Here is a 26,945-nt window from a genome sequence, read left to right on the forward strand (position 1 = left end):
TGGGCTTTAAGTCTGAGAAGCAGGCTAGGGGCTGTGTGATTTGGAATCTTTGTAGCCTCTTGAGTAGGTATATATATGTACACACACATCACACAAACAACCACACATGTATATTTTGTGATCCAAGGTCATTCCGTAGTAGGAATACTGGATTACTTATTTTATAGGAAGGGGAAGGAGTGTAGCATATTCTGTGCTAGGTTTTTCTGTGCTGGGTTTGTCTCGCACTCTGGCAGGTTGCTTGAGACAAACTAAGTTTACTTAATGTAACACATATGGAGATGGTGATAATAATTAATCATAACTGTTTTCACATGGGAAATATTTGATTATTTTAGCCTCATAATCACCCCGCTTGTTCAACACTGCCACATTTTAGCAGCTTCAGTTCAAGTGCCCATTAATAATAATCTACATTTTGGATTTTGTGCAGTTGTTTGAAAAGTTGAAGGGGAGGTTTGTGAAGCATGTCACGTGCCCTTGCACTTGCTTCAGCGCACTCAGTGACAGTCCTTTTTACAAGCCGTGCAGTGGTTAAACAAGTGCAAAAATGAGCCTTTGCATTTATTTTACAAAACCTTTGCAGGCAAAGTTGGGAGGGGAAACCTGTTATCTCCTCCTCGTTCCTGCTCTGCCTGCAAAAGCTATTATTTTACAGCTGCAAGGCATCTTGCTGCAGGCGCAAAATGAATGGATTCCTCGTGTGTTTAGCACCGGCAGGATGTTTCCATAGGAATCCGTTGTAAGCGCTTTCTGTAAAGTGCATTTTTCAGGAGACATTTACATCTTTCACAAAATTGCGTGTAAAATGAAGGCGTACATGTGATTTTGCCTGTTCTTTCTCTTTCCACACATACAATTCCACTTTTTGTAAAATACGCCTCAGTGGGGAAGATGAATAGGCTGAATGAGATGCTAACTTAGTTGCACTACGTTATACACCTTTAAATCCCTTCTCTTGGCTCTGGGGCTGAGGAGCACTTACTCATGCTAAATTGGTGCCCAGGCCACGTAACCACCTTCTCCCAGGGCACCACCCACTCTCCAGGCACACCGCTCCTCTCCCAACGCCATCCTCCCTTCTTGCAGAAGTAGAGAAAGCTTTGGCAGGTGAAATGCTGCCTCCGATTGGGATCCTGATCTTCACCCTGCTGCTGCCTCTTCTAGTTGCTTTGGTTCTTAAACTGCGGCGGGCTGGAAGGCATCTTCCTCCCGGACCCTGCCCGCTACCCCTTATTGGCAACCTGTGGACCCTGAAGTTCCAGCTACACCATGAGACCCTCGCTCAGGTAAAATAGAGATTGTTTGAGCAATATTCTGTGTCAGTGCTTCACCAACTTAGACTTGAGTCTAGCCTGGCTGGGGGCTCTTGGTTGGCTGGGTGGGCCTGAGGGGGCATTTGCCCCTTCTCACATGGTCTTTATTCCGAGGTGTCAGAAGGAGAGCAGAGGACCTTTTCAAAATGCTGCAAGGGTTAGCATTCCCTCCAGAGCCCCCACCTTGTCTGATTTATTAGTAAGATTCATTGTTCAGAACAGATTTGAGACTGCACATTGTCTAAAAGAGGGCCCACAATCATTGAGGTGTTCTTCCCTGATAGATAATCATCTAATATGTAACCTGTGCTGATGCTCTGCAGCGATATACTCTCCTCTACACCCCTTCCTGTTCCCTCATCCGCTCTCAGGCTGCCCCTGTCTCCCCTCTCCTCTTACCTGCTACTCTCCTCCTTCTCGCCCATAACACTGCATGAGCTCAGTAGGCAAGTCCACTTTATGAACGTCTCCTCCTCCAACCAGGTGCTCCCCTGCTCCTCCAGAACTATCAAAGACAACATTGCCTCTCTTCCTCCAGCCGTGGCCGATTTCTGCAATCACTCCTTTGCCACTGGCTCCTTCCTGCTACCCCTCAAGCACCCCCTTGTGCACCCTCTCCTCAAAAAGCCTTCTCCCGACCCCTCTTTCCCGGCTAACTACCGCCCTGCCCATTAACCCCTTCCTGGGAAAACTCCTGGAGAAGCTGGTCATCTCCCAGCTTATCCACCACACTGAATCTGTTGGTTGTCTCCAGTGTTATGCGGATGAAATGCTGCACTCCTTCAAGATTTCCTCCACTGCCTCCTCTTCTTCCTCCCCATACTGACTGTTTGACTGCTATTCAGGCACGGTGCGCTTCTAATGATCACAGCTTAATGCCTCATTGGGACCACAGCTCCCCCCTTCACTTCTACTCTCTGGCTGCCCTCCATCGGTCCCCCTCAACCTCTTGTGAGGCAAAAACGTTGGTGTCATCTTCGACTCATCTCTCTCCTTTTCTCCTCACATCCCAGACCTTGCCAAAAAGGCCCACTTTCAGCTGCACCTCCTCAGAGACATTCTCCCTTTGCTCACCTTCCGCCAGAAACTCAATGTCTCCAGAGCTCTGGTCCTCTCTAGGCTGGACTACTGCAACAGCCTCTTCCTCAATCTGCCTAATTCCTCCCTTCGCCCCCTTCAGCTAATCGTGTGTAGGACTGCAAGATTCATCCTTGGCCTCAAGCACAGGTACCACATCTCTCCAGCCCTGAAATCTCTCCACTGGCTACCGATTGTTGCAAGGATCAAGTTGAAGATCACAGGGCTTTCTGGGACCTGGGACCCCGCCACATCCAACTCTCTTCTCCTAAATACCTCTCTGTTAGAGCCCTTCAGTCTAGTTCTAGCTCCAACTCCCTGCAGATCAGATGCTTTTCCAAGCAGACCCCCACTCTCTGGTAGATCTCTCTCTTCCACAGGAGCCTCTCTCTGGAATGGTTTCCCTGCCCCTCTCAGGCTTGAGCCGGATCTCCTTAAGTTCCGGAAGCATTTCAAGACACTCCTTTTCTCTTCTTCCTTCCCTCTCCCAGCTAATTTTCCCATCTGCAACATTTTGTTTTTGACTGGCTGCCTGGTTCCCTCTGAGTCGTACAGGGCACCATGCCCTCCTCGTCCAGTCGACCTCAACTCCTCGGTCTCCCCTGAACCCCCCATTCCTGCACTTGCCCTACCAGGCTCCCTCGCCCTGTACTAGCCTGGCGGGGCCGCACCTCTATTGAGCCCAGTCCAGCCCCGTCCTCGTACTTAGCATTGGACCCTACTGCCCTGCAGTTCTTGTTACTGCACTTGCACGATCCGAATGGCACAAGGCCTAGTAGGACCGTTTTTGTTATTCTTTGTCCCTGCCCCCCCCTCCTTTTTGTTTTGTGGCGCCTTGAAACACCATTTGCTGTATAGGCGCGTTATAAATAACCAATAAAATAAATATGATGATAGATATGTCCATATCAACTAATGTCTAACCTGTGCTGGTGCTCTGCAGTGACATCAAGTGGATCGTACAAGGTTATCGTACACACTTCTGGGCACCGGCAATGAGCACTGTAATTCAAAGCACCGCCCTCGGCATAATTAAACATACGCCTCTCATTAAATCAATTCCTTTCGAACAAGGCAACCGTATTTAATAGCAAACACCCTTAGTAAAATAAAATGTAATGTCCTCCTCATCACAAGCTAAGAAAAGAAAAGGAAGCTGGCTGGCCTTCTGATGAGCAGGAAGACACACCTGTTAATGACTCAGAGAGCTTAGTAGGAGACCAATTAGGTTTACTTACATCAATGGACAGAAATAGCATGCAACTCCAAGTAAATAATGGGATGCCTTAAAAACAGCAATTAGTTGAAAAAATAGTGGTATGATTTATGGGCAAAAAAGGATTGTGGTCTCCTCAGCCTGGTAGAGCTAGCCCCTCCGGCTGTTGCCCAATAGCACAAATGCATGCATATGACTCAGTCGGACTCAGAGTCGGCCTTCCAACAACAAAAAAACCTTGCAACTTTACTTCTGTCGGCCGTGCTGTGTAATTCGTTAAGAGCATCCAGGAATATTAAAGCTGTAGTTCCACTAACAAACGAGGCGCCATGACCTGGCACCACCACCACTAAGAATCCCAGGGTCAGTGGTGTAGCCAGGATTTCTGGCTAGGGTAGCCCTACACATTTCACACATGGGGCCAGGGTTCTGCAGTTGTTTCACCTACAAGATTTTGGAGGTAGTTTGTTTGGTTGTGACCTTTTGATGGCCGATCATATTACAGGGTCCAAGGTAGTGACCCTGTAGTTACCCCACTACCACCATCTCACTCTTCCTCGTCACAGTGCCGCACTACCACCATCTCACTCTTCCTCGTCACAGAGCCGCACTACCACCAACTCACCCTTCCTCGTCACAGTCCCCAACTACCACACCTCACTCTTCCTCGTCACAGTTCCCAACTACCCACCTCACTCTTCCTCATCACAGTGCCCAACTACACAACGTCAGTCTTCCTTTTCACAGTTCCCCACTAACCCCACTTCGCTCTTCCTCGTCACAGTACACCCTTACTAATCCTTTATCTAGTGGACACAAACAATTATGAAATACTTGATGGACCCAATGTTGTGTAGCACAAGAACAGAGATTGATAACACATGAAATGACATCAGTTATGTTTTAGCAGAAAAAATACAGAATTACAGATGGTGGGAGGTATAGCATAAACCCTTGAATTTTAATGAAAGAACTTTAGTTAAGGAACAGTCAAGGTGCATATGTTCAGTCCAACAAAACCCTTGAAATTCAGTGAAAAAACGTTAGTTGAAGTGACGTTAAGGTGCCAATTTAATGTAAAAAAACCTCTGAAATTCGGCAGGTGCTGGAAGCTATACCACCTCAATTATGATGCCCGCATTGCAAAGCCTGTAAGTACCCTGATGACATCACAAATGAAATCACTGATGTTATCACATGTGATAACACTTATGGTATCATGAGTGACATCACTGATACAGCATATCACGCATTCAAGAAATAGAGATGCAACATTTAAAAAGCGTGTTTCTGCACATAAGGGTGGATTTAGGCACAAAGCTTGGCCTGAGTCCTTGAACGGGACTTAGAAACCAGGCAGAGAATCAATGGGATAGAGGCCCTACAATAAGATATGGGGCCTGTGTTGGCAAAGCTAGAAGCTTGAATGCCTCTGAAGAACGGAGAGCGGGATACTGAGATACTCAGTGGATGGCAGTGTGGCTAGAAGGACCTCAGATCAACTTCATTCTGAGGGGAACAAGCTGAATAAACCTCCAGGTCAGGTGGTTCCTTGGTGAAGAGTCCCCGGCTTGCCCAAATCCCAGAAGTGTTACTGCTGACTCATGCTGTTTCTCAGAAGACCCAATAATGATTTTCGAGCAAGTTTCAAGATGTTGCCCCAGAAAGCTGAACGGTTGTGGAACACAGTATTCCCGATCCGGACGGCCTCCTGATTCTGCATGTCTGCTTCACGCCATCTGAATGCCTGATTGAGCCAGTCTTTCCTATCTGTTCTTATAAGATCTTCACTGTGACAAAGGCTGCTTGCTGTCTTGAAAACCTCAAGAGAGCCAGGCCACCTCCCGGCTTTTCTCTAGTGGGCCGCCAATTGAAATCATCACACCCCTCGCCTCGAAGAAACTGCAGCAGTGCCCGGGCACGCTCAAGCCATGATGCTGCCCGCAAAGAGTACCATCGTGACACTAGAGATGAAAGAGTTGTTAGGCCAGCTTTTCTCTATCTTGGTTCCAAAAGCTTTACAGGGCTTGTATATCTTTTCCTCAACCTCTGACGGTTGCTGCCATCCATCCTGACTGCCCTCCCAGATAACCAGCCTACCCAGGGTCGCTAATCAGCCTGTATTTAGAGTTTCTTCCATGTGCATGGGTGGGTGTGTTTTTTGTATACACTGCCATGTCTTTAGAGCCCTGATGGGACATTCCCTTTCTTTTAGTACTTACCATATTGTGTTTGTTTGGACCCTTCCTTTTGGTGCTGCACCTATCTGGAAAATGCTGCCCACCCTTAACCCATGATACTAAGGGCGAAAGATACCATCCCATTTTTTCAGTGTACTTTTATTTCTGAAACACCTCTGAGACAAGCTGCGGTGCAAGTTTCGACACAGTCTGTACAAGCCTTTGCTCTCGCTTGTACTTCTCCCGGGCGGAATATTACCACCTAAACACAGGAGTAAAGATACTATAGGTCAATGTAGAGAGCACATGTTCTCCTTTGTGGGGCATCTTGATGCTGACAACATATGTGTGTTGCTACCCAGCTAAATGGTACTCATTTTGTCAGCTTCAGAATGATGAAAGGTTGAGTGGACCTGGCTGGGTTTGAACCTGTGACCATGGGGTCAAACAGAGATCCTAGCAGTGGATGGATTTGTCCATGGAGGCACAGACCCATGTTGTGGGGCTCTTGAGTTCGTTCTTGCTGCTGTTGGCAGTGTGTCAATAAAGTGTTCATCCAGTTTTCTTGCTGTATTAATTCATTTTTTTAATCGTCATACCGTAAGAGCTTTAATGAAAGACTTTATTAAAAGGGCAGGAAGGAAAGCTTCCAGCCGCAGCAAAATAAGGAGAGCTGCCATGAATTCTGTTTTCTTTGATGCCACCAACTGGGCCTCATTATAAGGTTTCAATACCGCCACTTTTCCTGCACTGCCAAATGATAGCTTTTGGCAGATTTACCGCTGGCAGTATTTTGGTACGGTAACTCCACTGATTTGCGTAGGAAAAGTGGAGGATTCCCTTCTAGCTTGTTGCTGGAGGTAATTCGTCACTTTACCTCAAGAAATCAGTTGATTTACCGCAGGGTTGTTCCACCAGCTGTAAATATCAGCTATCAGCGCCAAGGTTGACGCTGGTATTTTACCGATTGCGCCGGTATTTTACCAATTGCGCCATGGTGGATGTTGGAATTACCGCCCCATTCCAAGGTTGGCAATGGTAATTCCCCATTCACCATTGGCCCTTCCCCATTTTTGCCCCCATAGGGCTCAATGGGAATGGGGAAGGTGGTAATTATGGTGCTGCAAATTGCGGTACCATAATTACCTCGAAAGTCCCTTTGCGGGTTCCTTCCTTAATGGCTGGTAAAACCAGCCGTTAAGGTGGGGACCCGCAAAGGGACCTCGTAATTAGGCGGTAAGGGGTTAACGGTGCCGCCACCTTTTACGGCACTGTTAACCCCTTACCGCCTGGGTTGTGATGAGGCCCATGGACTCCAAAAATTGGGAATTACCACCACTTGTAATCCTGTGGTAACGCCATTGGACCAATTGGCGGCAACAGTAATTACATTTAGTGATATTTCTGTGGATTTTCCACCCGAATACCTCCAAACTTGTATCGATGGCCATTATCATATCTGAGATAGTTCAATGAATTGAGCACTTACAGCAGAGATATCTGTATGTAACCCTCAAAGCACAAGCCCAGTAAGAGAGCATGGGAGGTTAATATGTCTGCCATCCTGTGAATGTACTTCTTCAAGCCTTTACATGCAGTGTTATTGTTATTGGTCCTAGTATCTGTCTTTCGGAAGCCATATGGAAGTTTGTTACATTAACCCTTTCACTGCTATTCACCAGAGGATCCCAGACTCCTTAGGATATAATGATTCCTAATGGCAATCATGATGTATGTGTATATACGTGCAGTGCAGGCAGAACGGGACCATTTATTTCAGATATGCGTATACATCCTAAGGACAGTCAACTGGTTAAATGAACCATAACGAGGCTTTTCAGGCATAAAGGTTTTTTTGTGGAATTTATTTTTCGATTGCAAAGTATAATTAATTACTGCCAGACATTTGGGGATGGCTATTATGGCAGACTCAGGAACAGCTTCATTAAGAGTTTGGTGGTATTAGATCCAATAACACCGCCATGCATACTCCCAGGCAGAGCAAGAAAGCCTGGCAGTGATGTGGGCCTGCGAATACTTTCACCTCTTCCTTTACAGGAAGGCGTTCATGGTTATCACAGACCATCAGGCCCTCCTGACGATGTTCAGCGGCCCCAAGGAGAGTGTCCCCCAGGATAGCCCAATGGGGCCTGAGGTTACAGGACTATAACTTCGACATCGTGCATTGCATGGGCAAAGAAAGCAACCCCGCTGATTACCTATCCAGGCATTCAATGTAGCCCCCACAAGCAGGCCCTTCCATTGCTGATGCATACATCAATTATGTCATTCATCACCTGCAACCTCTACCAGTGGATTGGGCCACCCTCGGAAGAGAATCGAAAGTGGCCCAGCCCTCGCAATCGTGAACCAATGCATCTAAGCTTGTAAAATGGCTCATATCAAGCGCCAGGCCAGACGGGAGCAAGAGTCTGTGAGAGTTGACATAAGATCTCTGGAGCTGGTGAAAGACAAACTGACAGTGGTTGATGACCACATCATCATGAAGGGCTGCAAGGTCATAATCCCAACATCGCTGCGAGAACAGACAGTCATTCTGTTGCATGAAGGCCACCAGGGGCTAGTCTCCAGAAAACGCCTTTTACGCCAAAAGGTATGGTTCCTCAAATTGGATGCCCTAGTAGAGGAGGTTGTAGGCAGGCGCACCATCTGCTCACTGGTGTCTCCACCGCCTCAACCCAACCCACTGTAAATGTCCCCACTCCCAGAAGGTGTCTGGAAAGAACTGGCTGTGGATCACTTCAGACCACTACGCAACAGAACATATGTACTGGTACTAATTGATGAACACTCCCGTTTCCCGGATTCACAGCTGATTGAATCCACAGCAGCTACATGCATCATCCCAGTACTAGATCGCATGCTATCGACTTACGGGATACCAAAAGTAATAAAGTCTGACAATGGCCCACCGTTCACGAGCCATGACTTAGAAAACTTTGCACGCTACCTGGGGTTCCAGCGCCAAAAGATAACCCCGCGCTCGCCCCAAACCAACTTCATTGTGGAAAGATTCATGGCAAACATCAAGAGAACCTTACAGACAGTCAACATAATTAACAAACTGTTTGCGCAAGCTCTGTATCAACTCTTGCATGAATATCGCCACACGCCACATAGCAATATGGGAGTCTGCCCATCGGACTTCATGTTTCACCCATTCATAAGAACGAGACTGCCTGAGGCCTCCATTCCAGTGCAGACAGCACCCCTAGAACAACAGGACAGGGTTCGAGACCAGGAACACAAAGAAAGAATGGAAGAGAGAGCAGATTCACAACGAGGAGCGAAAGAGTGTGAAATAGAACCAGGATATTATGTGGTGGTATGCCAACCGAAATCAAGAAAGGAAGACCCGACATTTGCACCCGAATGGCTGCTCGTAACCAGCAAAAAGGGCACCATGATAACACCAGTGCTCCATAACAAGGAATTCCTCCCACTTTAAGAAGCTCTCGGGCATCACGCCCCCAGTGTGGGAACAATTTTATGTCAGTCAAAATGACCCGCTCTCGGTTGACCCCTATCAAGGAGATGGCGAGCAGTCCGAAGAAGAAGGGAGTAGCGGAGATGAACGGCCACCCTCACAGGAACTCGCTCTCCCTACAAGGCCTCAACAATGTCGCATAAAACCGCATAGACTGATTGAAGAAATGGGGTGAAATTGTAAGTGACCTGGCATGTTAAAAAGGGGGGAGATGTCATGCTGTGACGAGGTGAGCTGTGCACCCTCCTGCATCGTTATGTGGGATGGCCCACGTTTGGGCCAGAACACTAGGGGAAGTGATGTTGGGTTATGGAGGGTGCGGGACGAGGGGAGAAGAAAGGGGTTCCTCAGATTTGTAATAAAGAAGGTTAAATAAAGAAGGTTGCATTCCACCAGCCTCTGTGCGTGTCGTCTTGTCTATGTGCATGCGGATGCCCTGGTAAGTGGGGCCCACCTAAACCAGAACATAGTCTGCACACTTTTACACATATGGTAATGATTTTGTGTGCAGGATATTTCCTCCACACAAAACCAGGTGTTTTCTTGTGACTTTCAAATTTGGCAGTGTGGTAAAAGTGGGCGTAATGACGTCACTGTGCTTTTTTTGAATACAGCAACAAACTATTAATGAGGCTCTTATCTGTACTATTGGATTGTGGCATTTGGTGCTGGTAGACATCGGTAATGCCACACCGCGAATGGTATTACCAACATAAATAAGAAAATGAATGCAGCTTGTTCCTGCAAATCCCAAGAGAAATGGATTGCAGACCCGCAACAGTTCTCTATGAACATCTTTTTACTCGAATCCAGTGCCTTTTTTCATTTGTCACACAGTTCATAATCCATTATTAGATTATGTTTTCTCCCATTTAGTCAATCAAAAAGGGTGAATACAGGTTCTAACCACCAATTGAAGCCTGCATTCCATGTTCCCTTTGTTCTTCTGACTGTTTCCAGTTCTCTAGCCAATCAGCAAGCTTGGAATGGAGGAGCTAGCAACCTGTAAATGGCTGCAGTTCAAGCTTTCCTATTGCAATAAAACCCGATCCGGCAGCGCTCGGGCCTATAACTTGGGGCCCGGGCTGTCAGGCCGGGTAGGGTTTTATTGCTATTAGCACACCAGGTTATCAGTCCAAAGACATGAGATGGTGACAGCAATATATTTTGTTTGAATGTACGGGACATGATTCCGGCATCTCATTCAATGATATGATTTGATATGGCATTTATAACGCGCCTATACACAAGTTTTTCAAGGCGTGACGAGGCAAGGGAAGGGGACCAAAGGGACGACAGACAGAGATTCTACTAGGCCAGGTATCATTCAGATTGTGTAAGTACATGGGATGGGGGGAGGGAGAAAGTGCAGGGGGAGGGGGAAGGGACAGTGCATTACATGGGAATAGAATAATATCAATAAGTAAAAGTAACGGCCAGCAGGTGGCAAGTGCAAAGGTAAGTGCAGACATCAGGTGTCAAGTGCTGGTAGTGGGACTCTAGGGATACCGAAACAGTCTCCAAGTGCGGGGGTTGCCAGGCAGGCAGTGCAGGTGTGTGTGACTGGCAGGGGAAGGGACCTGGGCCCGAGATCAGAGGGTGGCCAGGTAACCAGTGCAGTTCCAGATTCAGCCAGGAGGTCAGCAGGGGAGAGGAGGAGAAAAAGCCAAAGCAAAGAGAAAGGTTTTGAGGTGCTTCCGGAACCGGAGGTGGTTCTCCTCAAGTTTCAGGGAGGCAGGGAGGCTGTTCCAGAGGGAGGCCCCAACCGAAGAAAGAGATCTACCGCCAACTAGTTGCTTGGAGAAGCGACTGAACCTGAGGGAGTTGAAGGCGGATGAGCAAAGAGTTCGAGAAGGAAGATATTTAGGAAGAGAGAGTTGAAGGTATTGAGGTCCCAGGCCCCAGAAAGCCTTGCGGACAATGCAAAGGGTTTTGAACTTAATCCTCGCAGCCACTCAGAGCCAGTGCAGAGATTTCAGTCCTGGAGAGATACGATCCCTGGGTTTGAGGCCAAGGACAAGTCTCGCAGTCCAGTTCTGGATGAGTTGCAGAGGGCGGAGAGTTAGAGGCAGGCAGATTTAGAAAGAGGCTGTTGCAATAGTCCAGCCTAGAGAGAACCAGAGCTCTGGAGACGTCAGAGATATGAGGCGCGAAGGAGAGTGTGGAGTCGAAGATGACCGCAGGGTTTTTAGCCTTGCAGGTGGGAGCAGGAAGAGGGCCAAGATAGGCCGGCCAGAGACCGACAGGGAAGGTGGGAGCATGTGTGCCGAGGAGGAGAATCTCAGTCTTACTGGCATTAAGACAGAGGTCGTTGGCGGCACACCACTCCTGGATAGCAGACAGACAGTCAGTGATGAGAGACGGAGAAGAGGTGGCCGAGGGTAGCCTGAAAATTAGCTGTGTGTCATCCGCGTGGCACTGAAAGTTGGGGCAGAGAGCGGCAATGCGGTGGGCAAGAAGTGCCAGGTATTGGTTGAACAGTCAGGGAGAGAGGTTAGACCCCTGTGGGACACCACAGGTAGAGAAAAAGATAGCGGAGAGGAAGTACCCCAGTTGGACCTGGGAGTATCGGTCAGAGAGGAAAGAAGTCAGCCAGGCAAGGGCCTGAGCGGTGATACCCAGGTTATCACAGAGACATTTGCACAGGATGGCATGGTTGACCGTATCAAAGGCAGAAGAGAGATCAAGCAAGAGGAGGACACAAGGGGTGTTGGAATCAAGGTTGGAGAGCAGGTCTTCACGGATGTTAAGGAGAGCAGTTTCTGTGCTTCTGGCAGCTCTGAATCCAAAATGATGGTCATGAAGACAACCAACAGATTCAGTGTGGAGATTTAACTGGGATATGGCCAGCTTTTCTAGGTGTTTGCCCAGCAAGGGAGTGATGGAGATTGGGCGATAGTTAGCCGGGCAGGAGGGGTCGGCAGAGGGTTTCTTTAGAAGGGAGTGCACAAGGGAGTGCTTCAGGGGGGATGGGAAGACTCCAGTGGCAAAAGAGTGGTTGCAGAAGTTGGCCAGGGCAGATGCCAGGGAGTCGATGTGGCCCTTGATGGTTTGGAGGACCAGGGGGTGGACCTGTTTTGACCAGACTTTCATAGATCGGACTTGTCTAGAAACCTTGTCTGGGGAGAACAGGGGAAAGGCAGAGAAGGAGGGAGGAGAGGTGGCTACAGAAGGGCCAGAGGAAGAGCAGGGAGTAGAGGCAGGGAGGGGGGAGGAGGAGAGTGAGGACAGGATGTCCTGTGTTTTAGAGATGAAGTGAGAAGCCAGTGCCGTGCAGAGGGCCTGGGAAGGGACATGAGAGGTGGAGACTGCAGCATGATTGGCCAGTTCCTTGCAGATTTTAAGGAGTTCAGCCAAGTTGTTAGATGCCGCAGAGACGCAGGGTTGGATATGAGCTCTCTTCTTGGTGAAGACAGAGAGGCGGTATTGCCTTTGGAGCAGGCGGCAGGCCAGTTTGTCAGAGGATGTACATGAGGCACGCCATTTCCTCTCAGCCACCCTGCACTTGCGTTTAAGGGTGACAAGGTCTGCGTCGTACCAGGAGCTGCACTTGGCTTTGGGCTTCAGGCGGATTCTCATGACAGGGGCAAGAATATCAAGAGTATCAGATATAGCAGAGTGGAGCATGGAAAGGGCTGTGTTAGGGTGAGAGTCAGACAAAAGGGGAGGGGGGTGAGAAAGTGGCAGCGAAAGCCTCAACTGACACGCGCTTCATGGGTCGGATGACCGAAAGGTGGGTGGCAGTGATGGAAGTGGCTTGGCCTGAGGGGTGGAGAGGGTGAGAAGGGAGGAACGGAGAAAGGGATCACTCCAGGAGAGAAGAGTGGTGAGAGGGACAGGAAGGGGAAAATCTGAGGAGATCAGAGCATCCAGAGTGTGCCCTGCAGAGTGAGTTGGGCCAGAGGGGAGAATAGAGAGTTAGGGAGAGTCGCAGAGTTCGCAAAAGAGTCCAGAGGGAGGACAGGAGGCATCCAAGTGGATGTTGAAGTCTCCAAGAAGGAGGAGTTGAGTGGTCGAGACCAGGAGTGAAGAGGAATGTTCCACCCACTCAGATAGGAAGGAGGAGATCTGACCAGGTGGCCGATAGATAGATAGTAGCCACAGTAAGGGAATGGCTAGGGGAGAGAGAGCCTGCAGATGAGGCATTCGAAAGAGGAGTAGGCCTACGTAGGAATGACAGAGGCAGGAATCCACTCAGGGAAGATCAGGGCTACACCCCCACCAGAGCGGTTGGACCTGGGCGCGGAGAGGATCTCGTTCACGAGCCATGACTTAGAGAACTTTGCATGCTACATGGGGTCCCAGCACCAAAAGATGCGGCAGATGTCAGAGGAGTGTTTGACAGCTGAGCGAGAGTTAAGAGTGGCAATAACGAGAAGGTTGCCATCCTTGAAGGACTTCCGGGGAGGGGTACCAATCAGAGGTACGCCCTGCAGTGGTGTAGAAGAGGGAGGAGGAGAGGGCAAAGTAGCCAAGGAGGAGGAAGCAATCAAACAAAATACTTGCCTAAGATAGCTGCTGTGGAGCCCCTCTTCCATTTTCATGGCGGCCGGGGATGGAGATCCGCAGTGGTGCCGCCACCACATGAAGAAGGTAAGTGGGGTAGGAGTGTCGGGAGAGAAGGGAGCGGAGACCGCAGGGAGGTGAAGGGTGTGGGTAAGATGGCAGGGTGGGTGTGAATAGCCTTCAGGTTGCTCGGAACAAAGGCTTGGAAATTCTGCGCTTAGAAACCTCCGAGTATTAAGCGCGTTATAAATAACCAATTATAAAATAATTATTTAAATTATGGGATTCAGCCCACAACCTGATTCCAAGCAACATGATTGGTTGGCTCCCCTGCAACCAGGTGCTAATTTGTGATGTGCACACACTAGGCAAGAAGATATAGACAAGCTCGGTCACAGGAAGCCCCAAATGAGTCCTACCCTGTAAAAACTCTAATAGACCACCTACCTCAATTGGGTGGCAGATGACCTTCGCCCGTCATTTAGGACCTCGCCTTTGGCTCAGTGCCACTAACTTGGTCAGCCATTGCCCATCTCAAAATAGAGTCATATGGGGTGGGCTGTAACACTTCATTATAAAATGTATATGCATCTGTACTCCACCAATACAGATTCTTGTTCTTTAATGTTTTATTAAGTAATGTCCATTTGCACACAGTGCATTTTAGAATCCATTAATGGCTAAAAAAGGGTGAACACATGTTTCAGGCTAACAGCACTTCCTCAGGACTCAAAAAAGTAAGGTAGATAGAAGTGGTGATCGGTCTGTCACCCGTTCATGGCATAATCAAATAGGATGTACCCAAAGAATATCCAAATACATTGTAATGTCTAATGGGCTTACTGGTGTCTCACATGTGGTAATACTAAGTGTGGGAATACTGATAAAAATGAATTTGATCAAAGTAAATTGTATGCTGCGTTACAAAGGAATGAATATACCTATATTTCTTTAACATGATACACAATTGTATGCAATCATTTCCTCTAGGGATTTCTACAGGCAAGCTATATCAATTTTCTTTTACAGACCCCAACATTTAGCAGGGTTGGCAATGCCAGGGGATGATGGATTTTACACCGCTTCCCCAAATCAAGCACCCAAATGTAGCCACTGCTCAGAACTTAGCACATCCATCTTCCTAAATCTTTGAAGCGTTCTTGATGGTACCGTTGATTCTGACCTCACCATTACCTGCTTACAGGCTTTAGGTTATGCATGATTTGCTTGCTTCATGTGCGGCGTGAGTAAAAGAGATTGAGGGACCAAGAAAGGGTGAGAACGAGTGAGAAACAGCATGAGTGGCTGCAAATGCGAGAGGGAAGGCACAGACGAGAGAAGGAGAAAGAAAGATGGTGATGGAGAAAAGGGCCAAAACAGAGAATTAAGAAAGGTGGACAGAGCCTAATTACTCTATCTCTACTGCACCTCGCATCCATCTGCTAATAGTTGATCTTGGAGAAATATCCACAAATGCTGCAAATCAATCTGAACTGTCCACCTACGAAGGTTGCCTGCCATTTCTTGTCCTGTGCAATTCTTCCTCCCTGCTTCCATGGTGCACTGAATTGGGATGAAGTATTGGGAGGAACTATAGGAAACACCAATGCATACTCAAATACCTACGTGAATGCTTGCCAGCATCGACTTATGTGGCCACCAATGGAATTGTGAAGGGTGGCCATGTATCGCACTTGGAGGAATTGTGAAGGGTGGCAGTGTATTGCACTTGGAAGAACTGTGAAGGTTAGCCATGTATTGCACTTAGAGGAATTGTGAAGGGTTGACTATGTGCTGCACTTAGAAGAATTGTGAAGGGTTTTGCATTTGGACTTAATTCGAGGGCAACTGATGCATTGAATTCAGATGTAATTCAGGGGTAGCCAAAGTACTAAATTTAGATGTATCTTGAGGGCAGCCAATGTATTGCATTTGGATGTATTTAAGGGGAGCCAATGTTTTGAATTTAGAAGAAAGTTATACAACTGTCCACAAACCTACCAACAACTCTCATATATTCTAATTACTCATATTAAAACACAGCACAATATATCACATACCTCTACGGCAACAGGATACAAGACCATCACAAGCTACAATGAACTACACACACCACACAACAGGAAACAAGAAACTAAGCCAACCACACATACTACACACACACCAAGCACAACACAATAACCACCTAATACCACAAGCTATCACACAGTGACTGTTTTTTCTGAACTGAAGATACCAACAGCACATCAAAACGTTTGCGGTTTTCCCTCTCAATCCCACTAACAAAGCACCCCAGCCCTCCTTCCATTTCAGATCTGCCAGGGCACCAAAGGACCATGTAAGTGGCCGCAGTGCGCGGTACAAGACCAAATAACGTAACATAACGTAGGTAAGACCAATTGCGGTGCTTTTCTGTTTCTCGGTGTATGTAATATCTGAGCCGCTCTCGCATTTGTCACCTCTTCAGTTGGCAGAGACCTATGGGACGATATACACTGTATGGCTGGGAAAGACTCCTGTGGTGGTTCTCAATGGATTTCAAGCTGTAAAGGAAGCTTTCATCTGCCACTCGGAGGAGCTGTCGGATCGGCCAGCCAGTCCCCTGCTCCGCGCTGTTATGGGCAATAAAGGTAATTGAGGTTAGAGTGATAAGACGCAACAAAGCTGGTGATGCAGCTGATGTTCTTTCTATCAATGGTTGGGCGGCACCCTTGTTAGGAAAGGGCCTGTTTTATGCAACTTTCCCCATTGACTTCAATGGAGCCACCCAGTATATCTGCATTCTGTCTGGATCCTTAGTGTTTTTTGGGATTGATGTCCTTTTGCCACACCCACCCGCTTCGCCAATTTAGTTTCAGGAGCACTGGTTAGTCCCCATGGCTATCGGGGCAGAGTATATGTCTCTCTTTGTTTTTCACCTTTAGTTTTGTGCCACAATCTACCTTCAGTGGATTGATACAGGGCCACTATGTGTCCCTTTTCTTTTTCTTTAAGTTGCATCCTAGTTGCTTGTGTGGTGTTCACCAAACAGGCTAAGGGTAGAGGACAGAGGACAATGTTTTCTAATTTAATGGTCATGCACCTTTGTTTTTTTACAGCAATAACATTTTGTTAGCACTGGAGATTATGGCTATGCCTCATGGAACAAGAGCTGGTCTTTGTGCCATAATTTTTGCTGGACATCAGAAATTGCCATAAAAGGACCTGCACATTTGTGGTAGCTATGGGCTGGACTCCAAATCAGTTTTTGTGTGCGTCAACTGGCTGAAACTGGGTTTTGGAACTGACTGGTTCCAAACCACCCTTTAACCAAGGTATTTCCAACAGGGTTCCTTCCTCCGGTGGACTGGTGGGACCAACCAGTCTGAAGCTCTGGTCAGGTCTGCATCTGACCTACAACTGAATGGCCTTGGACTGCAGCCCTGCACCGGCCCCTTTCTGCCTCTTTGCTAGAAACTTTGCATTCCCAGAGCTCTGCTGGCACCTCTCCAACACGCTGCCACTGCCTCACTCCCAAAGTCTGACCAAACTGATCCTAAGGGCTTGCTGACCTCATCTTGGGTACCACAATTGTCGAGTCCTGCCTGCCGCTCTTGAGGGCTCCTCCTCCCATTTTACTGGGGCTGAAACAGAGCCATCTTCACCCTGTCCTGAGGTCTCTGCCTAAGTCAGACCTAACTGCAGCTGGAACCTTGAACCCACAACTTGTGAGCCTCCTATAGCCAAGCCTAAATTTTGATGTACAAAAAGATGGTTGTAATATAGCTAATTTTTGTTTTGTGCTTTACATAGACTAAACAGTCATCCTTTTGGGAAGCATATCTTGAAGTTATATGCACATAGCCCTTCCATGGAATTGCTGCAAATACAAGGATTTAGAATATCTGGCAATCTAAATTCGAGCTACTCACTGCAGTAAGTAGAATTAGGACTGAAATGGCCATTCATCATCTGCAGATCATTATTACCACATATAAACAGGATGTAGCATTATGCTTGAAATGATGTATTTGCGATGGATGTAGATAAATAGATAGAAAGACTAGATATAATATAATTTTTCTTTTTTCCTTTTCTGTGGTTTTTTGCTTGTCCCTTCTTCTCCAATCCTTGCTAGTACTCGAATTTGGTCTTTTTGTGGATTGTGTGATTGGGGGAAGGGGTTTCGGTTAATTGCTATTGAATTTCGATGGGTTAAGTTGGATAATTTGTAAATATTGTATGTTTACTTGTTAGTTGGAAAATCGAATAAAATTAGTTCAAAAAAAGAAATACATTTAAAAAAAGAAAGACTAGATCTCGGATGGATGGCTGGGTGGATGATCGATGGACAGGCAGGCAGATGGATGAATGACTGCAATGCGAATTGGTAGGTGACTGGCCAGGCAAATACATGAATGTATGGGTACATGGGAAGGCAGTTGGATGAACGCACAAGCAGGCAGATACATTGATACACACAATCATGGATGGACAGATGGGTGGATGGATGTATAGGCAGGTGGATGATGTTGTCTCCGTCACTCACTCTGGGCCTGTTTGCCTATACCGTGTGATCACGGTCCTGTAAACCTTGTGCCCCCCAGACCAGCCTGGGGCCCTAGGTCCAGCCCAGGCTGGTCCAGGATGTTGCCGGCATTCAAGGTTCTCCGGCACCCAGTCTGTGTCCCCACAGCCTCTCCTGGTCCTACCCTGCAACACCAGTAAGTCCGGTTGACCCCGCCACACCAATATGGGGCTGGGTCCCCCAGCAACTGTGAGGCCAGCCACATGACCTCTGCTGGCCCCACAATAATGGTAATGAAGAGGAGGAAGAGCCCGCGTGGGTGGGGGAGAAAGGAGGAGGAGCAGCATCAATGCATCCATCGCTGTGGAGAAGGTGAGGGGATGTCATGACCAGGGCCCTGCCGGCAGATCCTCACTGGTTGCGGACTTCTGCGAAGAAGGTGCTTGTATGGCCAGGGTGAGGGTCAGGCCACAGCCCCCTTTGGCATCTGCCGCCAAATCAGGTTTTGAATCCCCGCCTGGAGGGCGAGAAAGTGCTGGCTCCACAATTGTAGCTCAGGCAGGGACGTGCGGCGTGCAACATAGCTGTGCAGGTGAGGTGTCCCTGCGGGGAGAAGAAGAAGTGCAAGCCGCTCTCGCAACAAAGATGCCAATTGCCACTGAGAAGCGAGAAGAAGCTGAGCGGCTGCTACCACGTATGGGGGAGGAGTGAGGAATGCGGCATCTGCCGCTAGAAGGAAGAAGGCGCTGTGCCCCGACAGAGAGCTGAAGCCCGCTGGGGAAACAGGAAGTAAAGAGGCATCCACTGCCAAAGAAAGGAGAAGGTGAGTGCCCACCCCCCATAGGCTTCACCGACAGCGGGTGTGTTTGTTGCGCCGGCAGACCCCCATCGAAATCATGGGCTGCAGGGCGGTGATTAATGGATCCTCCGATCCGGAGTGGAGGGAAGAGGCTGCCCGCACTCACCGACCCTATGGGCCAGTGCCTGCCAGCACTGCGCTGTGCCGGTGTAATGTCACTTTTTGCTATCTGTCAGAAAATCCTATCTTGCTGACTGAGCATGCGTGCGCATGCTCAGTCAGTACTTAATGGATAGGATTTTTTGACACCAGGAATGTGGTGTGCCTGTCTTTCTGAGGTCCCCGGGGGAAGTTTCTGTAACTTGATGAGAGCCAGGCTCACTGAAGTAACAGAACAAGGTGAAGCCGCGTTACGAGCGACTTGAAAACAGACGCAAAAAGCACGAACCCAGCGGACGAAACGCAGCAGACACTGTAATTAAAAGCTCCCAGGATTCTAATGAGCACTGAATGTGCAAAACGTATGAAAGAATCCATCCCAAATATATATGTACGTGTATGTGAACTAAGTGCATTATTAATGTGATACTAATGCACTTAGTTCACATACACGAACATATTCGTGATAAGTCTGGCAGTCTGCGCATGCGTCGTGCATTAGTTTCCTTGTCAAGGCTACACTCTACACAAAGCAGCTCGTAAATGACACCAGCAAACCTCCCATCTCCCAGAGTTGAAAAGTGGAGTCATGTTTATTGACTCTTCTTATTAAGGTAAACAGCAACAAAACAAGAGAACGCCCCTTCTCTCGATTACATTGCCCTGTTGCAACGTTGTTTGTCCATGCCAATTTAGTAGAAAGCTCTGATTGTCACACTGCTCGAATGCAGGCACCAACATGGTTAACAGCCCATTGCTCCATCTGTCCCAGAGGAAAAAAAACATTATGTAATATGCACTGCTGCAAAACCTATTTTCAATATTCAGTATTACACAAATAGCAAAAAAAGTGTGCTAACTGAATTGGCCCATGTTTTGTTCGAGTGCTGACTGTATACATGGATTGCAGTGTGCCATGGGAATTCCCCAGCTCCATTTTTGGTGCTATGGGTTGCTGCCAGCTGGGTAAATCTCAGCCCATTCTGGGCCCAGGCTAAAGTTTGGGTCCTGTTGCGGGGTGCTGGATATAGCTTGGACACAATGCTGTTCGATGCAGGTTATAGCGTCGGTGTTATGGTATGGGTTTGTTATAGTATGGGTAACTGCGTAACTCGTGGGAATCGGGGGGCGAGGGGTTGGATGGATGTAGCTTGGACACAATGCTGTTCGTTGCAGGTTAAGCGTGGGTGTTATGGTATGGGTGACTTGGTAACTCGTGGGCCCGGGGGGTGGGTGCATGTAGCTTGGACACAATGCTATTCGATGCAGGTTATAGCGTCGGTGTTATGGTATGGATTTGTTATGGTATGGGTTTCTGGGTAACTCGTGGGCCCGGGGCAGGGGGTAGAGGGTTGTAGTTTGGACACAATGCTGTTCATTGCAGATTATAACTTGGGTTTTATGGTATGGGTTTGTTATGGTATGGGTTTCTGGGTAAATCGTGTGTCCTGTTGCGGGTTGCTGGGTGTAGCGCGGACACAATGCTGTTTGTTGCAGGTTATAGCTGGGTGTTAAGGTATGGGTTTGTTATGATATGGGTTTCTGGGTAAATCGTGTGTCCTGTTGCGGGTTGCTGGGTGTAGCGCTGACACAATGCTGTTTGTTGCAGGTTATAGCTGGGTGTTAAGGTATGGGTTTGTTATGGTATGGTTTTCTGGGTAAATCATGTGTCCTGTTGCGGGGTGCTGGGTGTAGCTTGGACACAATGCTGTTCATTGCAGGTCATAGCTTGGGTGTTATGGTATGGGTTTGGTATGGTGTGGGTTTCTGGGTAAATCGTGGGCCCTGTTGCAGGGTGCCAGATGTAGCTTGTGCATGATGCAATTTGTTGCAGGTTATATCTTGGGTGTTATGATATGGGTTGCTAGGTATATCTTGGGCCCTGTTTCGCGGTGCTGGATGTAGCTAGGGCACGGTGCTATTTGTTGCAGGCTATAGTTTGGTCTTATGATATAGGTTTCTGGGCACTCGTGGGATCTGTGACAGGGTGATGAAAGCTTGGGCATGATGCTATTTGTTGTTTATCTTGATCCTTGCTGTGGGGAGTTGGGTTAATTGTGGACTCTGCTATGGGGCGCTTGGTGTTTCTCGGGTCTTGCCTACTTATGTGGGATGCTAGTTCCATCTTGCGCTCTATGCTATGGGTTACTTGTTAAACACTGGGCCCTATGCTGCGCTTGCTGAGCATACCTGGAGTACTGGGCCCTATGCTGTGGTTGCTAAGCATACCTTGAGTACTGATGTGGGATGCTAGTTCCGTATTGAGCTCTATGCTATGGGTTACTTGGTAAACACTGGGCTCTATGCTGCGGTTGCTGAGCATGCCTGGTGTGCTGGGCCCTATGCTGCGGTTGCTGAGCATACCTTGAGTACTGACGTGAGATGCTAGTTCCGTCTTGAGCTCTATGCTACGAGTTACTTGGTAAACATAGGGCCATATGCTGCGGTTGCTCAGCATACCTGGAGTACTGGTCTCTATGCTGTGGTTGCTGAGCATACCTGGAGTACTGATGTGGGATGCTAGTTTTATCTTGAGATCTACGCTATGGGTTACTTGGTAAACATTGGGCCCTATGCTGCGGTTGCTGAGCATACGTGGAGTACTGGGCTCTATGCTGCGGTTGCTGAACCTACTTTGAGTACTGATGTGGGATGCAAGTTCCGTCTTGAGCTCTACGGTATGGGTTACTTGGTAAACATTGGGCCCTATGCTGTGGTTGCTGAGCATACGTGGAGTACTGGGCTCTATGCTGCGTTTGCTGAACCTACTTTGAGTACTGATGTGGGATGCTAGTTCCGTCTTGAGCTCTATGGTATGGGTTACTTGGTAAGCATTGGGCCCTATGCTGTGGTTGCTGAGCATACCTGGAGTACTGGGCTCTATGCTGCGATTGCTGAACATACCAGAGACCAACGCCTTAATGCCTACAACCTCTACCACCGTACTCAGAAAATGTTATTCCACACTGTGCACACAGTGCCTACTGTATGGAAAGTGAGGGTATCTTCGTACAAACAGCATTACGTGGAGGCAGCAGGCATAAGGTGGGCCCATATTATTTGGATGGCTATGCCGTAATTGATGGGTTACCCAGCCCCTTTAAGTTCAATCGCTGCTTTTATCACGGTTGCTCCCAATGCAACCCATAAAATGATTTAAATCCACTAACAATAACAGCTCACGTGCACCTGTATTGTAGAACTATGATAAAGTGTATCATTGGAAGGCCTGGGGATCACAGTACGCACATTGTGGGAACATGAGGCGGTGTCCATGCTAGAATCGGATGCAACGCTTTCTGAGCACATGGAGCAACACCCTTTTTCACAGACTCTGGTGGCGCAAAACGCCTTGTATGGGGGCAGCACTAATACAGTGACAGTTTTATGACTTCACAAGGCTGTATCCATAGTGAACAAAACAAAGAGGTACCCGGTAGGCCACCCTCAAATAATCTACAAGGATTTTAAAGACATTGAGCAGTAGTTTGGTCTGGTGAAGATCCAGGTGTTTTCACCGAGACAGCTTTACTACCTGGTTCTACCGATGCAAGCGGATGGAAAGAACAAATTACTTACCCATGGTAATGTTCTTTCTGGTGGATGTTCATCTCACTGATTCCTCATCTTTGATGTATTGGTATCCTCCTTTGCGGTCTCTGAAAATATTTTGACAGCAGGGGGCGCTGTGCAGCTTCAGCATCCCATGACAGTTACCATTCCAACGTCCGGACAGGACGATGATAGTATAATAAATAGCACACATTGCGCAAGCTGTCTCAGTTCCCAGTTTTTCCCTCTTTCTGCTCAGCTGTCTTGAAGAATTAAATAACCTGCATGGGCGTTGAAAGAGAGAAGTGATAACAAATTCACCCAAGGTCAGAGGGGTAGGCTGGGAGGGTGATGAGGCACCCGTGGGAGGAACATCTGTCAGAAAAAACAATACATGGGGAAAGTAATTTGTTATTCTAATGGATTGTGTCTTCAACAGATTCCTCATCTTTGATAGACTCTGATAGCAGTTTTGGAGATGGAGGTGGGAGAAGTGGATTCTTTTGTGAAAGTCTAATTAACACATAATATTGGGCAGAACCGCACTTCCAAAGTAAGAGTCCTTGCCCGATAGGGTGTCTAATCAGCAATGTTTTGAGAAATTATGTAGTGAGGATCAAGTTGTGGCATTGCAAATGTCCTTCACTGGTACACCTCTTTGGAGAGACGAAGTGGTTGCCACTCCCATGGTGGAGTGGGATTTTCAGGGACATCTTTTACAGCAATGGAGTAGCACTCCGAAATGCATAGAATGATCCAACATGATAGAGTTTTCTGGTCACGGTTTGGTCATCCTGTAGATTGTCAATTGTGCCTAGTGCCTAGCCGTTGATATGTACCCCCACTTTGCTTTTACACTGTCAAAAATTGCTCTTGGTAGGATTTTCTGACGGGTAGCAAAAAATGACATGACAGGGTATCAGATTTTCCTACCCCCTCACATTTTCCTTCCTCTGCGTGGATTATCAAATGTGCCTGCAGTCGGTAGGATTTTCTGACGGGTAGCAAGAAATGACAGGTCAGGCTGTCAGATTTTCCTACCGTGTCACTTTGTCCTACCCCTGGGTGGGTTGCCCAATGCCTGCTCTCAGTAGGATTTTCTGACAGGTAGCAAAAAATGACAGGTCAGGCTGTCAGATTTTCCTACCCCGTCACTTTTTCCTACCCCTGGGTGGGTTGCCCAATGCCTGCTGTCGGTAAGATTTTCTGACGGGTAGGAAAAAATGACAGGTCAGGCTGTCAGATTTTCCTACCCCGTCACTTTTTCCTACCCCTGGGTGTGTTGCCCAATGCCTGCTCTGGGTAGGATTTTCTGACAGGTAGCAAAAAATGACAGGTCAAGCTGTCAGATTTTCCTACCCAGTCAGTTTTTCCTACCTCTGAGTGGGTTGCCCAATGCCTGCTCTCGCTAGGATTTTCTGACGGGTAGCAAAAAATGACAGGTCAGGCTGTCAGATTTTCCTACCCCGTCATTTTTTCCTACCCCTGGGTGGGTTGCCCAATGCCTGCTGTCGGTAGGATTTTTTGACGGGTAGGAAAAAATGACAGGTCAGGCTGTCAGATTTTCCTACCCCGTCACTTTTTCCTACCCCTGGGTGGGTTGCCCAAAGGATTTTCTGACCGGTAGCAAAAATGACATTACAATTCCTGTCAGATTTTCCTACCGATAGGATTTTCTGACAGATAGCAAAAAGTGATGTTACATCGGCAGCCCCCTGTGTGAAAGCCTGTCCACCCAGTGGTGACAGAAGACGAACCGGCGGCGGATGCTAATGTGCTCCGTGTGAGAGCAACGTGGAAATTCAAATGCTCCATGCAGGCGCTCCGTTATGTTCCCAGGCTGCTTGCGTTGAAAGAAAGACGCGCTCCAGGATGGCGTAATGAAAATAAAGTGTATGGCCCCCTGCACACCCCGGCCATTAAGACAGTGAGTTTTTGATGTGCTCCACAAGGGAGTGTTCATAACTAAATGTACAGAGCCCTCTAATAGTACTGTGTTGCATTGGCGGTAAGCTCCAAACACACTCTGTGTCGGAGCTGTGAACACTAGAGGCCCCTGCTGTGTAATATCGATCCCGGGCCTCCAGTCATGAAGATAAGAGTGGTCTGGTGTCAGTTCAGTGGGAAAAGAAGACCCACCAGCATTTCCGGGCCGTGGGCGGTGTACAATCAACTGCTGCAGTGTCAGAGCTGTGAAATAAAATATAAGCTCTAATAAGATCCTGGCCAACGGTGTAAGAAGAATGGCACTCAATATCGGCTGAATGTCAGGGTTGTAATGTTGGCCATCTGTAAATCACGGGCAGCTGGGTAGTGAAGGAAAAAAAAAAGTGAAGAAGGTGCATGGGTAACCCGTGGCTCCTACAAGAACTGTGAGAGGGTAATGGGGGAGTGTAACGGACATTGGTCTGCAGCTCTCAAGAGTGCTTATGCGCCCTCCCAGGCCAATAAAACTCCTGCCTGGGGGAGCGAAAGAAGTGGCCCGACGCCCTGCTACTTAGGTTGCCCTGCCTGCCTAGCAAATGGCCCTAAAACCCTGCCACTAAGGTTGCCCTGCCTGCCTAGCAAATGGCCCTAAAACCCTGCCACTAAGGTTGCCCTGCCTGCCTAACAAATGACCCTAAAACCCTGCCACTAAGGTTGCCCTGCCTGCCTAGCAAATGGCCCTAAAACCCTGCCACTAAGGTTGCCCTGCCTGCCTAGCAAATGGCCCTAAAACCCTGCCACTAAGGTTGCCCTGCCTGCCTAGCAAATGGCCCTAAAACCCTGCTACTAAGGTTGCCCTGCCTGCCTAGCAAATGGCCCTAAAACCCTGCCACTAAGGTTGCCCTGCCTGCCTAGCAAATGGCCCTAAAACCCTGCTACTAAGGTTGCCCTTCCTGCCTAGCAAATGGCCCTAAAACCCTGCCACTAAGGTTGTCCTGCCTGCCCTACCATCTATGGACCAGTCCTCGGTGGCCTCTGGTGTGATTCCTACCAGCCCCAAACTGGGACATCACCTGCCCAATTGTCCTGCCCGGAAGAAGGGAAAAGTGGACTGACCAGGACTACTGCTCCACCAACAGCAGTGACTGATACCTGGGGGAGGAGAAAATGTGGATCAGACACCCTGTCACCTGTGTCCGGCCAACCAACATCTTGCAGTCCTGACACCCGTCACCAGAATGAGGTTTAACAAGCAAGGAGGGTTGCAGCTCTGCACGACAGCTTGTGTGCCCTCCTGTGCCACTGCAGTAAAGTGAAACTCCTTACTGGGGAGCGTGGCCAAAGAAAAAGGGGAGTGAGTAACATGTTCCTACCCCTGCCCTGTCAACATCATCTGGCGCAGCCTAGACGCCCTACTACCTGAGTTTTGCTGCCTGCCCCAACATCAAGGGACTGGCTGAGCCTGAATGTGACATAGCCTAGACGCCCTGCTACCCATCTCGCTGCCTGCCCCAACATCAAGTGACTAAGCTGATGTGGCCCCTGTTGCTCCCAGGTGCGGCTTTGCCGGCCTTTTAACTGTACCATCAACAGACCTGGACCCGTGGTAGTGACTATTCTGAACAGACACTGAAGGAAAGTGAACTAGTCCCCTGCAATCCTGCAAGTGCTTGGAGAAGACGCAGTAAACATGTGTTTAGATGCTGTGAGCCTGCATGTAGATTATGTGCTTAAAGTGGTCCCAGTTAAATGGATGTGAAGCTGTGCTCCCGTAGTTTGTAGGCATGCTCTAAATGGTGCCAGCAGCTAACAATGGCATTATTCAGTGGTGGAAGTTCCAAATTACCTCAGGTTAATAAAGGGTCTGGTGAAATGTGGTAGAACTGCCAACATTCCACCAGCGGTTTCGCCAACCAGCGGTTTCGCCAACCATGACTGTCACCCGCTGATCATGGTTAAAGCCTGTTGATATGTGTTTTATGTCTGCAATTTCCTGAGTCCCTATGTATGTATCAGTGGCATACCCTACTAGTTGTCTACCCCGCAATTCCCAAGTGGTATACGTATTGTTGTTCTGTAACGGGGAGAATCATTTATGTTTCAGCAACATTTGTTTTGTTCGTTATGAAAAAGGAGGAGTGTTATGTGTGGCCCTCTCATGTGTATTGCCCTTTTAAGATAGGCTATGACTGTGTCATG

At 48.1% G+C, this 26,945-nt stretch overlaps 1 protein-coding gene across 1 annotated transcript in view; it reads left to right on the forward strand.

Moving 5' to 3' along the window:
• LOC138492969 (cytochrome P450 2J4-like) overlaps nucleotides 1–26,945 on the forward strand; it is a 291,460-nt gene that overhangs the window by 52,657 nt on the left and 211,858 nt on the right. The window contains exons 2-3 of the mRNA XM_069620246.1: nucleotides 1,090–1,289; nucleotides 16,271–16,433. Coding sequence (XP_069476347.1) covers nucleotides 1,090–1,289; nucleotides 16,271–16,433 — 363 coding nt within the window. The remainder of the gene's footprint in view (nucleotides 1–1,089; nucleotides 1,290–16,270; nucleotides 16,434–26,945) is intronic.

Source organism: Ambystoma mexicanum, chromosome 10 (genome assembly GCF_040938575.1).
Source record: "Ambystoma mexicanum isolate Mex_15411 chromosome 10, UKY_AmexF1_1, whole genome shotgun sequence".
Taxonomy (NCBI): Eukaryota; Metazoa; Chordata; class Amphibia; order Caudata; family Ambystomatidae; genus Ambystoma; species Ambystoma mexicanum.